This window comes from Zalophus californianus, chromosome 2, assembly GCF_009762305.2.
Source record: "Zalophus californianus isolate mZalCal1 chromosome 2, mZalCal1.pri.v2, whole genome shotgun sequence".
Lineage (NCBI taxonomy): Eukaryota > Metazoa > Chordata > Mammalia > Carnivora > Otariidae > Zalophus > Zalophus californianus.
In genome coordinates, this window is record NC_045596.1 from 31384755 (window position 1) to 31397651 (window position 12897).

Consider the following 12897-nt stretch of genomic DNA (forward strand, 5'->3'; position numbering starts at 1 on the left):
GTCTGTATTGTGGCCTGATTGTTAGAGGTATATAATTAGTCTGTTGTGTAATTATTCTATTATACTGTTAGTCTGTTGTGTAATGGGTCAAACTTTTCTTAGAGCTTGGGGGTTCTCTCCACATGTGAGTGTCTCGTCAAACAATACATGTATGTCCAAAATAGGATGCTTATGACATTGTGTCAGAGACCTGCGGAGAGGCCTTTTGGTTAATGATGACTGTTCATTTTACTCGTAAATTTAAACACTGTTTTGATTCAACATTTAAGTAGTTAGTGCAGTAAAACCATCTCTCTCTTTCCCTGGCTTGTATGACCTGCCAGCTTGCTGGAAGAGTCCCTGAATTGCGTTCTGACAAAACCCATCTGTCTTTTCTGCACTTCATCCACCTCTGCATTCACTTTAGGACTGAAGCCACCTGTGGGTCAGGCGACTTGACTCCCTGGGCAAAGGGAGGCAGTGGAGAGTTCATGAGCCGTCTGCGGAGGTAAACGGACATGGTTTAGAGCCTAACTCTGTCCCTTACTTAGCCGATGACCTCGGACAAAATGCTGGACTTTGCCTGTGTCTCAGTTTCTTCATTTATACATTGGAATTACTAAAAATGGTGCCCACTCAGGGATTGTTTTGAGGATTGAGATGATGCACATAGTGGCATAGCAATCACTTCAGAAGTGTTGGCTTTTATTTTTATAGGATTTTCTTGGCAAAAACTAAGGCGGGGGGTGCTGCTGGGAGAAGGGACATCCCGGAAGCTGAGATAGCCCCTGCAGTTTGAGGAGGGGCGCAGCTTCCAGCAGAGCTGTGAGCAGGGTGGCGGCTCTGCGTCCAGCCGCCCTGGGGTGGGGATGGGGGTGGGGAGGCAGCGGCTCTGCGGCAGGCTTGGCTGCTGATCGGCCTCCTGACTTTTGACAAGTCACCTGGCTTCTCTAGACCTCAGCAAACACCTGTGTAAAACAGAGGCTTGATTTCCAAGTCCTGGTTCCAGACTTCAGAGGTGTCCCCTCCTGGCCATCCTTAAGCCGTGTAGATGTATTCACAGTGTCCTCCGGGACAGAGCCTTGGCCAAGCACCTGCCCAGCCGCCCAGCCTCCTCAGCTGGGGGGCGGGGGATGGGGAGGGAGCTGCAGCAGGTGGGTGAGGTGTGGATTGCCTTTGGAATAAAAGTACTCAGCGGCGGCAGTTTTCCCACGGTAGTTCGGTCAGCAAATCCTTTCATTCTAAATCTTCTCAGCATGTGTAACATTTATCTCCAGCACCAAGAAAAGGCAAAGCAGGATCTAAGCCATATTTATGTGGAGAAACAATTTTCCGGAGTATCAACTTCTCATTGGCACTAAGATTGTGACTTTCTAACTTTTCCTCGCAATCCTCTGTAATGGTAATTAGATGGGCTTAAGACTGTTAATGCAAGTGGTGATAAAACGGAGCTTGTTAGCGACATGAATCAGTTTTATGCGGAGGAGCCTACTGTGGAAGAGAAACATGTTTCAAATGGAGCAGTAGTTGTTTTTCCTTGAGTTGTCAAGTTTATATATAAATACTCATGAGAATCTATTTTCTGAGGACAGTGTTCGATTGTATGAGGTGTTCTAACACGGAGTGGTGGAGAAAAGAAAAATTCGGAACTGCGCAGACCTGAGGTGGGGCCCAGTATGGTGGTCTTTGGAGATCACATCAGCTTTCTGGGTCTCGGTTTCCTTAACTGCAAAATGGGGATAACTGGAGCATCCTCATTGACTGTTCTCAGTATTAAATGAGGCAGGCCTAATGTTTAAGATCGTGCCTGGCGAATGAGGGCTGGACTAAAACATATTGTCATCATCACCATCATGAACGATATTACTGAGTAGAATGTCCGGAAAACTTCAGAAGCCTGGAGTAAGTGGGTAAGGACGTAAAAAAGCACGAGTACGGAAGTTTTACTGCCTTGTAACTTCTCCATAGAGTGTTTTCCTGTCTCTTTTTTTCTTAATAGGAATGAATTCTTCCAAAACCAAACTAGAACTCCAGAAGCACCTGACGACATTAACTAATCAGGAGCAAGCAACTATTTTTGAAGAGGTTCAGGTAAAGTACGAGTTTCTAATTGCTAGACTGGAAGCAGAGCTAAGCAGCTTACCTGTGAGATGGTACGTACGAAAAATAGCAAACCAGAGCTGCCACAGCTCAGAGGAAGTGGCCCCGAGTTCCCCTTGGTTTAGGCTTAGCAGCCCTGGGCAGGGGCCAGGTCAGACGGCAGTCTCCCACCAGGTCTTGGTTTTCACGGTAAACGCGACTAACCCAGAAAACTCCTGCCTTAAAAAAATTTTGGAATGAGCGAAAGGAATCGCACAGTGGAAAGAGCCTTCAGCCCAGGAGACGGAAGACGTGGACTTTGGTCCCCGAGCACTCCTCTGCTCCACGGGAAGCTTCTGCCAGCCCCTTCCTGCTTGGGGTCCCAGCCCCAAAGTGTGGCAGTGGGCAGAGACAGCATTTCATATGTGAACTTGGTCATTGGTGGTTCCTGCCTTCTTCCTCAGTGTTGGAAAGGGATGGAGATGATGTTATTTACTTAGAACTGTGTGTCAAACCTAAACATAAAAACAAAATACAAAACCAAAGCCAGGCTCGTCGGTGTTCTGGAAACTCGCTCTTGTCCTTGCATGTAGATGCCGCGTAGCTTGGGGAAACCACGCTGCGTGTGCTGGAATGCCTGTTCTGTGTTCATTATGAATCTTTAATGAGCTCATCACAGATTTCATGTCCGCTTCAGCCGAGGGGCACTTTCTAATGTTTCCTGGCACTTTTGTAGGGAGGAAAGCACATCAGAACAAAGAATAAATATCTTTTTTTACAGGGAGGAGAGCGGCAGGGGTCCTGCAGAGGAGTCTATTAAGCAAATCAAGAGGGCTGGCAGCTCTGGATGGGGAGTTCTCTCCGCCTCCTCAGTGGGTGCAGGACTGTACACACAGGCCCGTGATCCATTTTCATTTTCTGGCAGGAGTGACACATGTTCGGAGAAGAAAAGCATGGGAAGGTTTTTCACTTTCATAAGTAGCTTAGAATGTAATTTTCACAATTTCCAGTTACCTTTACATTTTCTTGTTTTCTTCTGAATCAACCTGAGACAGGCTACTTTGTTTTTTCTTGAAGGATCTTTAGAGTTCTGAGGACACAGTACTCAGAAAAACTTAGTGTGATTTGTACTTGGAATTCATAAATGGATAGGCAGTTTGCTTCTGACTGTTAATGCATTTACCATGGAGCCTGGGGCCTTTTTCCATGATGCCGGTCCACTTGCTAGTCAAGTGTTATCAAGCCACTTTGGGGAACATCTTTGCGGCAAGCTTAGGAGATGCACATTCTTCCCCTAATGTGCATTTTATTTAGACAGCACTGTGTAGCCATCCCAAAACAGTGCAGTGACTCAGCATAGGTAATAAAGTGTTGTTCAGCAATGAGAAATTCCTAATGGATGTGATTCTAAGATTCTCTTTGATCTAAAATTTTAGATATCCAGTGCATTATGGAAAAGAGACTTTAGAGAAAAATGATGACACAGGTTTTTGTTTTTAAGTGCATGCAGTTAATATCTTGGGGCCCCTATGTGTTGTTCTAGAAGGCTCTATAACTCAGTTGGCTTAGAGACCAAAGGGAAGGGACGCTGGGTGTAAAAAGCCAGCTCTTTGTCCTCCATCATCGTAAGTGCGGCTCTTCATTTTAAATGATAAAATTTGACATGGATCTCTTCTTCTAACGGCTTGAGGGTTTCATTGAATTATTTTCAATGACCATTCTTGGTTCTTATGAAACATTTTATAAACCAAGTTTCTTTCTAGGTAGCAGCACCTGCTAATGTGTTTGAAAATCATACCTTTCAAAAAGATCATAAAGAAAAAGGTGGCTTTGCAGTGTCAGGAGCCCTTTTGTAAACAGAAAGGTTAAGACGTTCCTTTGTACAGTTTTCCTGGAGGGTAATTTATTTCTGAAGAACTCTCCAAGGGTATATCTTCATAAGACAAATGTAATTACGACTGAAATTAATGGTACATGATTACTTAGTTAAAGCATACATAATCAGGGTTTTTGTAAATAAATGCTTAATGCAGAGAAAGAAGGGCAGACCACACAGGACATGAAGAACAGATATCTGTAATGGCCGTGTACGTGTCACTGGAGGTTGTCGCTGCCACGTGCGGGCTGACTTTGAGCACACTGAGAGAACTTGGTGCCAGATGAGCCTGGGGACCTGTTAACCCTTTTGTCAGGGGACTCCTGACACTTCAGAGCCACTGTCTAATTGATGACCTTAGGAAACACAATCTTCAAGCATATCTCACTGTGCAGCTGTGCAGGCGGCCCACGGGGTCTGGTGGTCGGTCCCCTTTGGTGCTTTCCAGCCCAAGTAGGGCTAGTAAAGGAAATGCCTCCAAAGTCCAACTCTCTTCTTCAGAATGAGAGTATTTCAGGGAATGGCTGAATTAATACTGAGTGGATAAATCAAGTCGATCTGTACTTAGTGGGGGTCAATAATGATTAAAGAGCATGATTTTTCACGAGTTTTAAAGATTAATAGAGGAGCTGTTTTTCCCTCCGCTTTTTGAAGAATATCAACTTAGCTGGATTCTCCATGGCTTTAAAATTAATTCCTATAAGATTTGATTATAACGTTATAAAAAGATGTTAGGAAGTAGTGTCCAAGTGAGCATTGCCATTTTAAGTACTCCGAAGACCGTAGATTCCAGCATTCCGGTATTCATCACTCAGCATTGGAAATTGAGTTTCCAGTCACTCTTACGTCCAATTCATAGGCCTTCTCCTAGAAGTCAAGAAGCATGTGGCAGAACTGGCTTTGTTACCTTTAACAGGCAATCAATTGTTTTGTATTTGTTTAAATGAAATATAACAGGAGAAAAGTACACAAATCAGTGGTGTGAGTGTTTCAGTGAATTTTTATGAGTATTCATCTTATAAAAAGATGAATGGCTGGCTGCCAGCATGAAGATTAAGAAATAGAGCATTTCCAGGGGCGACTGGGTGGCTCAGTTGGTTGGGCGACTGCCTTCGGTTCAGGTCATGATCCTGGAGTCCTGGAATCGAGTCCCACATCGGGCTCCCTGCTCTGCGGGAAGCCTGCTTCTCCCTCTAACCCCACCCCATGTACTCTCTCTCTCTCATTCTCGCTCTCTCAAATAAATAAATCTTTAAAAAAAAGAAAGAAAGAAATAGAGCATTTCCAGCTCCTCAGAATCTCCCCCCACTACCCCCCACCTCAGTATTGCCCCCAGGGACACACCATCCTGACTTCTGACACTGTAGATCTTTTTTTTTTTTTTTTTTTAAGATTTTATTTACTTATTTGACAGAGAGAGACAGTGAGAGAGGGAACACAAGCAGGGGGAGTGGGAGAGGGAGAAGCAGGCTTCCTGCCAAGCAGGGAACCCAATGCGGGGCTCGATCCCAGGACCCTGGGATGAAGACCTGAGCCGAAGGCAGACGCTTAGTGACCGAGCCACCCAGGCGCCCCTGACACTGCAGATTGATTTTTTATAAGCAAGTTAATTTTTTTTAAAGATTTTATTTATTTATCTGACAGAGAGATAGAGAGCACAAGTAGGCAGAGTGGCAGGGAGAGGGAGAAGCAGGCTTCCCGCTGAGCAGGGAGCTGGACATGGGGCTAGATCCCAGGACCCCGGGATCATGACCTGAGCCGAAGGCAGCCAGTTAACCGACTGAGCCACCCAGGCACCCCTATAAAAGTTAATTTTTAACTGCAAAGTGATGCTATCCAACTGGATTCCCCATCATTTTCCTCAGACTTGTCTCTCTGACTAATGTGTTTATAAAATTAAATCACCTGTAGAAAGGAATGAGTTGCAACTGTGGAGGGTGGTGGGACACCTTGTTAATCATTTGAACTCAATAGAAGAGTAGACCCTAGTCACATTTCAGTTATTTTAAGGAAGGAAGGATTTATTTTTTGACCTTGTAGGATATCATGGATGTGGATTTCTGACCTTACTGACTTTCCTCTGTGATGTTTCACGACCTCCCTGATGCATTTCCTCCTTTGCTTCAGTTTCTGATGACTGTGATAGTACATGGTGCTCTGTTGTCTCATTTTCTGTCCATCTGGACAACTTCTTTCTTGTATATTTTGAGGAAAAGAAAATGTCTCCTCTTATTACTGCATTTTTAACCTTTTTTGAGACTTTGAAATAAGCAATTGCTTATACACATTTTCTTGTGAGAACAGCCCCAAATATTTAATTAAAGTTATGGAAGAAGGAATGGTTCCAACTCTTAGATGTCTGTTCAGAGGCAGCCCCTAATTCCTGTCTGTTCCTCTTTCCTAGACTTAAAAAAAAAATAGACTTTTTTTTACAGCAGTTTTATGTTTTATAGAAAAAGTGGCTAGAAAATACAGAGTCCCCATATAACCTCTCGCACCCCAGCCTTACCCTCAGGCCACTTTTCCCTATTATTAATGTCTTAGTGTGGTCCATTTGTTACTATTGGTTAGCCCATATTGATACATTATTAGTAACTGAAGTCCATGGTTGACATTAGGTTTAACTTTCAGTGTTGTACATTCCCTGGGTTCTAACAAATGTATGATGACATGTATCAACCATTATAGGATCAAAGAGAATTGTTTTTTCACTACCCTAAAAATCCTCTATGCTCCGTCAGTTTATTTCTCCCCTCTCCCCCAAACCCCAGGTCCCCACTGATCTTTTACCATCTCCATAGTTTTGCTTTTTCCAGAATGTCGTACAGTTGGAATCATACAGCGTGCAGTGGATTGGCTTTCACTTAACAAAATGCATTTACAGTTTCTCTGTGTCTTTTCATGGCCCGATAGTTCATTTTAGTGCTGAATAATATTCCATTTTTTTAAAGATTTTATTTATTCATTTGAGAGAGAGAGTGCGAGCACGAGGAGGAGCAGAGGCAAAGGGAGAAGCAGACTCTCCTGCTGAGCAGGGAGCCTGTTGTGAGACTCCATCCCAGGACCCTGGGATCATGACCTGAGCCTAAGGCAAATAGATGCTTATTAACCAACTGAGCCACCCAGGTGCCCCTAATATTCCATTTTATGGATGTGTCACAATTTGTTTATTCACTGTTGAAGGACACCTGGGTTGCTCGTAAGTTTTGGCAGTTATAAATGAAGCTGCTATAAACATTTGTGTGTTGGTTTTAGTATGGTCATAAATTTTCAGCTTGTTCGGGTAAATAGGAAGCAGTGTGATTGGATCGAGTGCTAAGGGCATGGTTGGTTTGGTAAGAAGCTGTCAAACTGGTCCCCACAGCTGCTGTGTCATTGTGCAGTCCCATCAGCAGTGAATGAGAGAGTTCCTCGTGCCTCCTGGGTGTGTAGACTCACCGTGTATCCATCACCTCCTTGGGGTACTCAGTATAAAGTTGGGATTGTGGTATATGATTGTCCTTTTCCTTTCTTGAAGATCTGAAGGGAACTTTCTTTGGAAAAATGCACTTGTTACATAAACATGTAAAACTTCATAACATCAAGGTTCACGGCTTGGAATCGAGATTGAGAGCATCTGTTCTAAGATATTCAATCCTTGAATGTGAAATTTAAAGAGTAGCAAGTCCTCAGTGAAAACAACCCCTTCTAATGATTTACTATCTTTTCCTTCAGTTTTAGGAACAACTTACATTTTAAATGATTTTTTTAAAGAGCAGGAATACCAGAAGGTCTGGGTTAGTGTTACCTTTGCTTCTAAAACCTGTGACACGAAGGGTAAAATCATTGTTTCTAGGTTAGCTCAGAGGAGGTTGCCAAGAGTGGCATTGATCCAGACTAGATGGTTGTATAGTTGATTGATTTATTACAGCCTTTGTTTTGAAGAGCAGGCTAGAAGTTTGGAATGGGGGGTGGGGAGCAGGAAAATGGATAATCATCATTATGAAAAACCATATTTTCAGGGCCCCTGGGTGGCTCAGTTGGTTAAGTGTCTGCCTTCGGCTCAGGTCATGATCCTGGAGTCCCGGGGCTGCCATGACGCCCACCAGCTGGAAGGCTCCCTGCTCAGCACAGAGTGTGCTTCTCATTCTCCCTCTGCTCTTCCCCCTGCTCTCTCTCTCTCTCTCTCACACTCTCAAATAAACTCTTCAGAAACCTTTATTTTCAAGGTTTAAAGGCTAGAAGCTTTGTCTTCAGAATAACTTTTTTCTTCATTTTCAGAGAAAATAACACATTAAATTACATGGTCTAAAAATGAACACTGATGTTTCAGATCTAAAGAATTTGGGACCTTGGAGTTTATTTTGTGCATAATCTTTCTTTGAGCAGATGAGGAAGCTAAGATTACATGACTTGCCTTTGGTCATGTAATCTTGTTGTGGCAGCACCCAGAACCTACGTATCCTGATTTCTAGTTCAGTGTGCTTTGCCACTACTTATCTGAAAAATAAAAGATGTAGGGAGAATTTCCTTAAAAAAGAAAGGAGAAAAAAAAAGTGAGTCAATGCCATGAAACATTGCATGCAAGTTTAGGCCTTGTGGGGCTTGCAGAAAGTGCTTCATGCTGAACAGCACTTTGGATGTGTGGGACCATGACCCTGGATCCAGTTGCTGTTTTCCTTTCCAGTTCCCTAGCCATAAAAGTTTATAAACATGTGGCCATTATGGCTCTTGACCTCTGGACATGTTTACACAGATTTTATTCTTTTCTTGTTTTCAAGACAATTTATTTATTAAATATTTTGTCTGTGCTTCCATCTGATTTGAAATATTTATTTTAGGTATAAGGACATCAGAGGTCAAAAGCTGAATCTGGCCCACTGGCTCCATTGTCCCTTAATGGTGTCCATGTCTAGCTAGGATCATTGGTGCCCCCTAGTGAGATGATTGGGTAAAAGCAGCCATTATAACGGGTGGGTGGAAGCTGTTTAGCATTTTCAAAGGCATGGTTTAGCAGTTTTGTTGACAATTAAAAATAAATGTAATATATATATTTTTTTTAAGAAATCGAGACCAAGAAGTGAACAGCGAGAGAATGAACTGATTATTTCTTTCCTGAGATGTTTATATGAAGAGAAACAAAAAGGTCACATCCATATTGGGGAGATAAAGCAGGTATGGCATTTTTTCCCCCTCTTTTAATTTTACCAGGATGCTGTGTAAAACAGAATCTTGAGGATTTTCTCAAGTTCTGAAACTCTTTTTCTCCCTGTGTTTTATTTTTACTTGTTGCACATGTAGGGGAAATTTGGAAATATTTAGACTGTGCTTGTAGGCGGTGAGGGTAGTTGCGTCTGCCTCACGGGGCGGGTGGAGCAGGCGTTCCCAGCAAGAGGGCGGCTGTAGAGCTTCAAGAAGGAAGTTGGAGAGCAGATACTGCCACAACAAGCTACTTGACCTGCAGGGAGCCCGTCTCTGTCACCTCCCCCCTCTCCCCGGGAAAACAGGAATGACCTTGCATCGGTGCCTTCAGAATTCTGTAAGGTGCCCGGAGTTTCTTTGGAATGTCAGGACTATGTGAATGTAAGGTAACTGTGCTGACAGGTCGGGTGCTGCGCTAGGGAGCCTGGCGCATGAGCATCCACGTACCAGACTGGCATTAATTCTGTTTCACATGCTGGAGGTCCTGAATCGGCTTGCCTTCCTCTTCTGGGCACAAGCATTGTTCAGCTTTTCTGTCTCGGGGTGTTGTGCCCGAAGGTGGGGCTCCGAGTCTGGGATTCCATACACGTGGTGTCACGTATCATGTTCTTATATCCCTTAGACTCTGTGTAAGTCAATTCATGATAACCAGTAGAGTTTCAGGTGTGCATTTTGTATTTAAGTTCCTTGTAAGTCAGAAAATCTAGAGAAATATCACTGAAAGATGTCCAAAAAATCTTTAATTTTCCAAAAGTAAATGGTCTTTATTTTTTTTAAGATGTTATTTATTTTTTATTATTTAAGATTGAGCATGAGCAGTGGGGAGGGCAGAGGGAGGGGGAGAAGCAGGCTCCCTGCTGAGCAGTGAGCCCAACATGGGGCTCGATCCTAGGACCCTAGGATCATGACCTGAGCAGAAGGCAGACGCTGAAATAACTGAGCCACCCATGCACTGCAGTCTTTTTTTTTTTTTGAGAGAGAGAGATTGGGAAGGTGGGGAAGGAGCAGAGGGAGAGAGAGAATCTTAAGCAGACTCCGTGCCCAATGCAGAGCCTGACTTGGGGCTCGATCTCCCAACTGTGAGATCATAACCTGAGCCGAAACCAAGAGTTGGGTGCTTAACCGACCGAGCCACCAGGCATCCCTGTATATTGCCTTTTTATAAAATGCCTAACTGATGTGTTCTACAGGGGCTTTAATGCTCAATGGCGCACCCCCTCCCTTTAAACACCTCTGCTTTTCTGGTCACCTAACCGTGATGTGGTTTTACTCTCCCCAGATTCCTGTCTTCCAGTTGGCTCTGGCAGTCAGGTCCCTTTCCTGAGCTCACAGAGCTCACATACATTGTCCGACATTGTTTTTCATCTCCTTGGCCAACCATAGCATCTCTCGGCAGGGACCCTAATGCCAGTGCACCGTATGTGTGTCTGGCCTCTGCCAGCCCCCATGCCTCCCTTCCCAGGACAGCGTGGGAGTTCTGTGCTCCTCCACCTCACTCGGGTGGGCCACCCAGCCTACGCTGACAGTGAATTTTTTGCTGCTTTTCAACCTATTTTCTTGTTTCCATCCCCCCCTTTTTTTTCCTCTTGTGCCATTAATAGTTTTTCTCTGTTGTAATTTTTTTCCCTAACTTGTCCCAACAGGAAATTGATAATTTTGAAATGATTTATAACTGCTGGAGGGGAATGAAGCATTTATGGTGGATGGAAAGTTTTGACCTAAGAACAAACTGTTATTTAAGGAACAGAGACGTATCTTTATGATTTGGGTGTAGTTTAGTCCAGTGGAGAAATATATTTAATTTTTTTTTCCATTTGAAAACATGAGAATTTAATGTCACAGCTTCCAAGCCTTACAAAGCAGAGCTGTCAGTGCTTTCTCTCGAGGTTTCTAAACATTTTGTTCCCCAGCAGGCTCACGTCCGTGCCTGTAAAGAAGTTGCCCTGATCCCCATTGTGGTTGGGTCTCCCCCAGGCTGGACACGCACTCGGGCTCTGAGGATCAGGCTTTTCAGTGCAGCTGCTGTTTTTAGATGGATCAGATGAAGTTTTGAGATTCACCAGTAGATTCCTGCTCTCATTTTCTGCTACCAAATAGTTTACATGGATCTCATTACACTCTTGTTGCACCTGAAAATTCCCATAGCCTTTGGGTAGTATTATGACTTGACCTAGAGAGGAGTTAGAACCATGGCTTTGGCAGTGAACTCTCTGGCCCCCGGCCCTCAGGTGGACAGAAGACGCTGAGCACAGACCCAGGGCAGCACTTCTCAGAGCCAGTGGTGATGCTGTATGTGCTTTTCAAAGACTAAAATGGTAGCGTTGGATAGCTGTCAGAGGAACCATTTTTATAAAATAGAACAACTGAAGGACGTTTTGTTCTTGTGGAAAAGGAAGAATCGCTTTGGGCAAAGACCTGTAAAGTAATAAAGTTAGAAAGTGTCACATTTTAGTTAGTGGACATACTGTTTCTACTTGTCTGGACAGAGCTGGTGCGAAAAATTAAGAATATTCAATCAACTGCCACTTACTGAATGTTTGCCACGTACCAGACAGAGTTTGAATTTTTTGCATGAGTGATTCCAGTTTTTCTATAACTTTTTTGAGGCAGGTGGTATAATACCATTCGAGGTGGAGATGTGGGGAAGAGGTCAAGCAGCATGTTAGGGAATGATGGCCGATGTGTCACAGGTCCACTATCTTAATCATTATGCTTTTTAGGAACTTACCTAACAAAATTTAATGTTATATAACTACTCACTGATTTGCCTGGGTCCATCTTCTAGTAGAGGAGTTTTTTTCTGACATTTTATTTTGAAAAATTTCAAACATGTAGGAAAGTTGGAAGAAACACACAGTGAGCATTCATATACCCACCATCCAGATTATACCATTTGTAGCATTTTGGGATATTTGCTTTCCCATATATCCGTCCGGTTCTTATTTCACGTTTTTTTGGATGACTTGTAAAGTTTCTGATACTAGCACTCTTTATTCCCATACACGTCAGCGTCCATATAACTAGCTGTAGCTCAGTATTTGTTCACAGTTGTCTTTGGAGATTTACATCCTGTAAGCTGCACAGATCTTGAGTGCACTACTCGTTGAGTTTTGAGGACTTCATACATTTAGGTGGCCCAAGCCCCCATCAAAATAGAGAGCATCCTCTTTCATGCCAGAATGTACCCCCATACCTCTTTGCTGGTCCTCACCACCCCTCCCCCAGGCAACCAAGGTTTTGATTATTTATACCATAGGTTGAATTGCCTGTTCTAGAACTTTTGCAGATGGAATCAGAGAGTCTTTACTCTTTCAGTTCTGGCTTCTTTCACTTTGTGCTACTCATCCATGTTGTTGTGTGTCATCAGCCGTTTGTTCCTTTTTATTCCCATGGGCCAGCCCCACAGTTTTCTCCATCGTCCTTCTGGTGGACACCTTGGCTACTTGCAGGTGCTCGTTGTTACGAATAAGGCTGCTAATGAGTACGCCATGGTGCCACAGGATGGTGGGTCCTGACCTGAGAACGTCAGTGTAGCCGCAGAATTTAAAACTTGGCTCCACACTTCTGTGCAGAGTTCACCCGTCTGTCCTGGGCTGGGCAGTGTGGTGACTCGGTACAAATTGCTCTAGCACCCCAAATTGGAAGAACCAGCATCCTCTTCAAAAGGAGAAACTTCTAGATGCTTATTTTAAAATAAACAAGGAATAGGAATATATTTTCTAAACATGAATTGTTTTCAAAGCATATTAGAATTGTGGTGATAGACCTGGAAAAGCATCATG

General features: G+C 43.5%; 1 protein-coding gene across 6 annotated transcripts in view; it reads left to right on the forward strand.

The window, feature by feature from the left end:
- TBC1D1 (TBC1 domain family member 1) overlaps positions 1–12897 on the forward strand; it is a 226589-nt gene that overhangs the window by 118208 nt on the left and 95484 nt on the right. For all 6 annotated transcript variants that reach the window (XM_027598091.2, XM_027598093.2, XM_027598094.2 and 3 more), the window contains 2 exons: positions 1979–2070; positions 8978–9088. In XM_027598091.2, coding sequence (XP_027453892.1) covers positions 1979–2070; positions 8978–9088 — 203 coding nt within the window. The remainder of the gene's footprint in view (positions 1–1978; positions 2071–8977; positions 9089–12897) is intronic.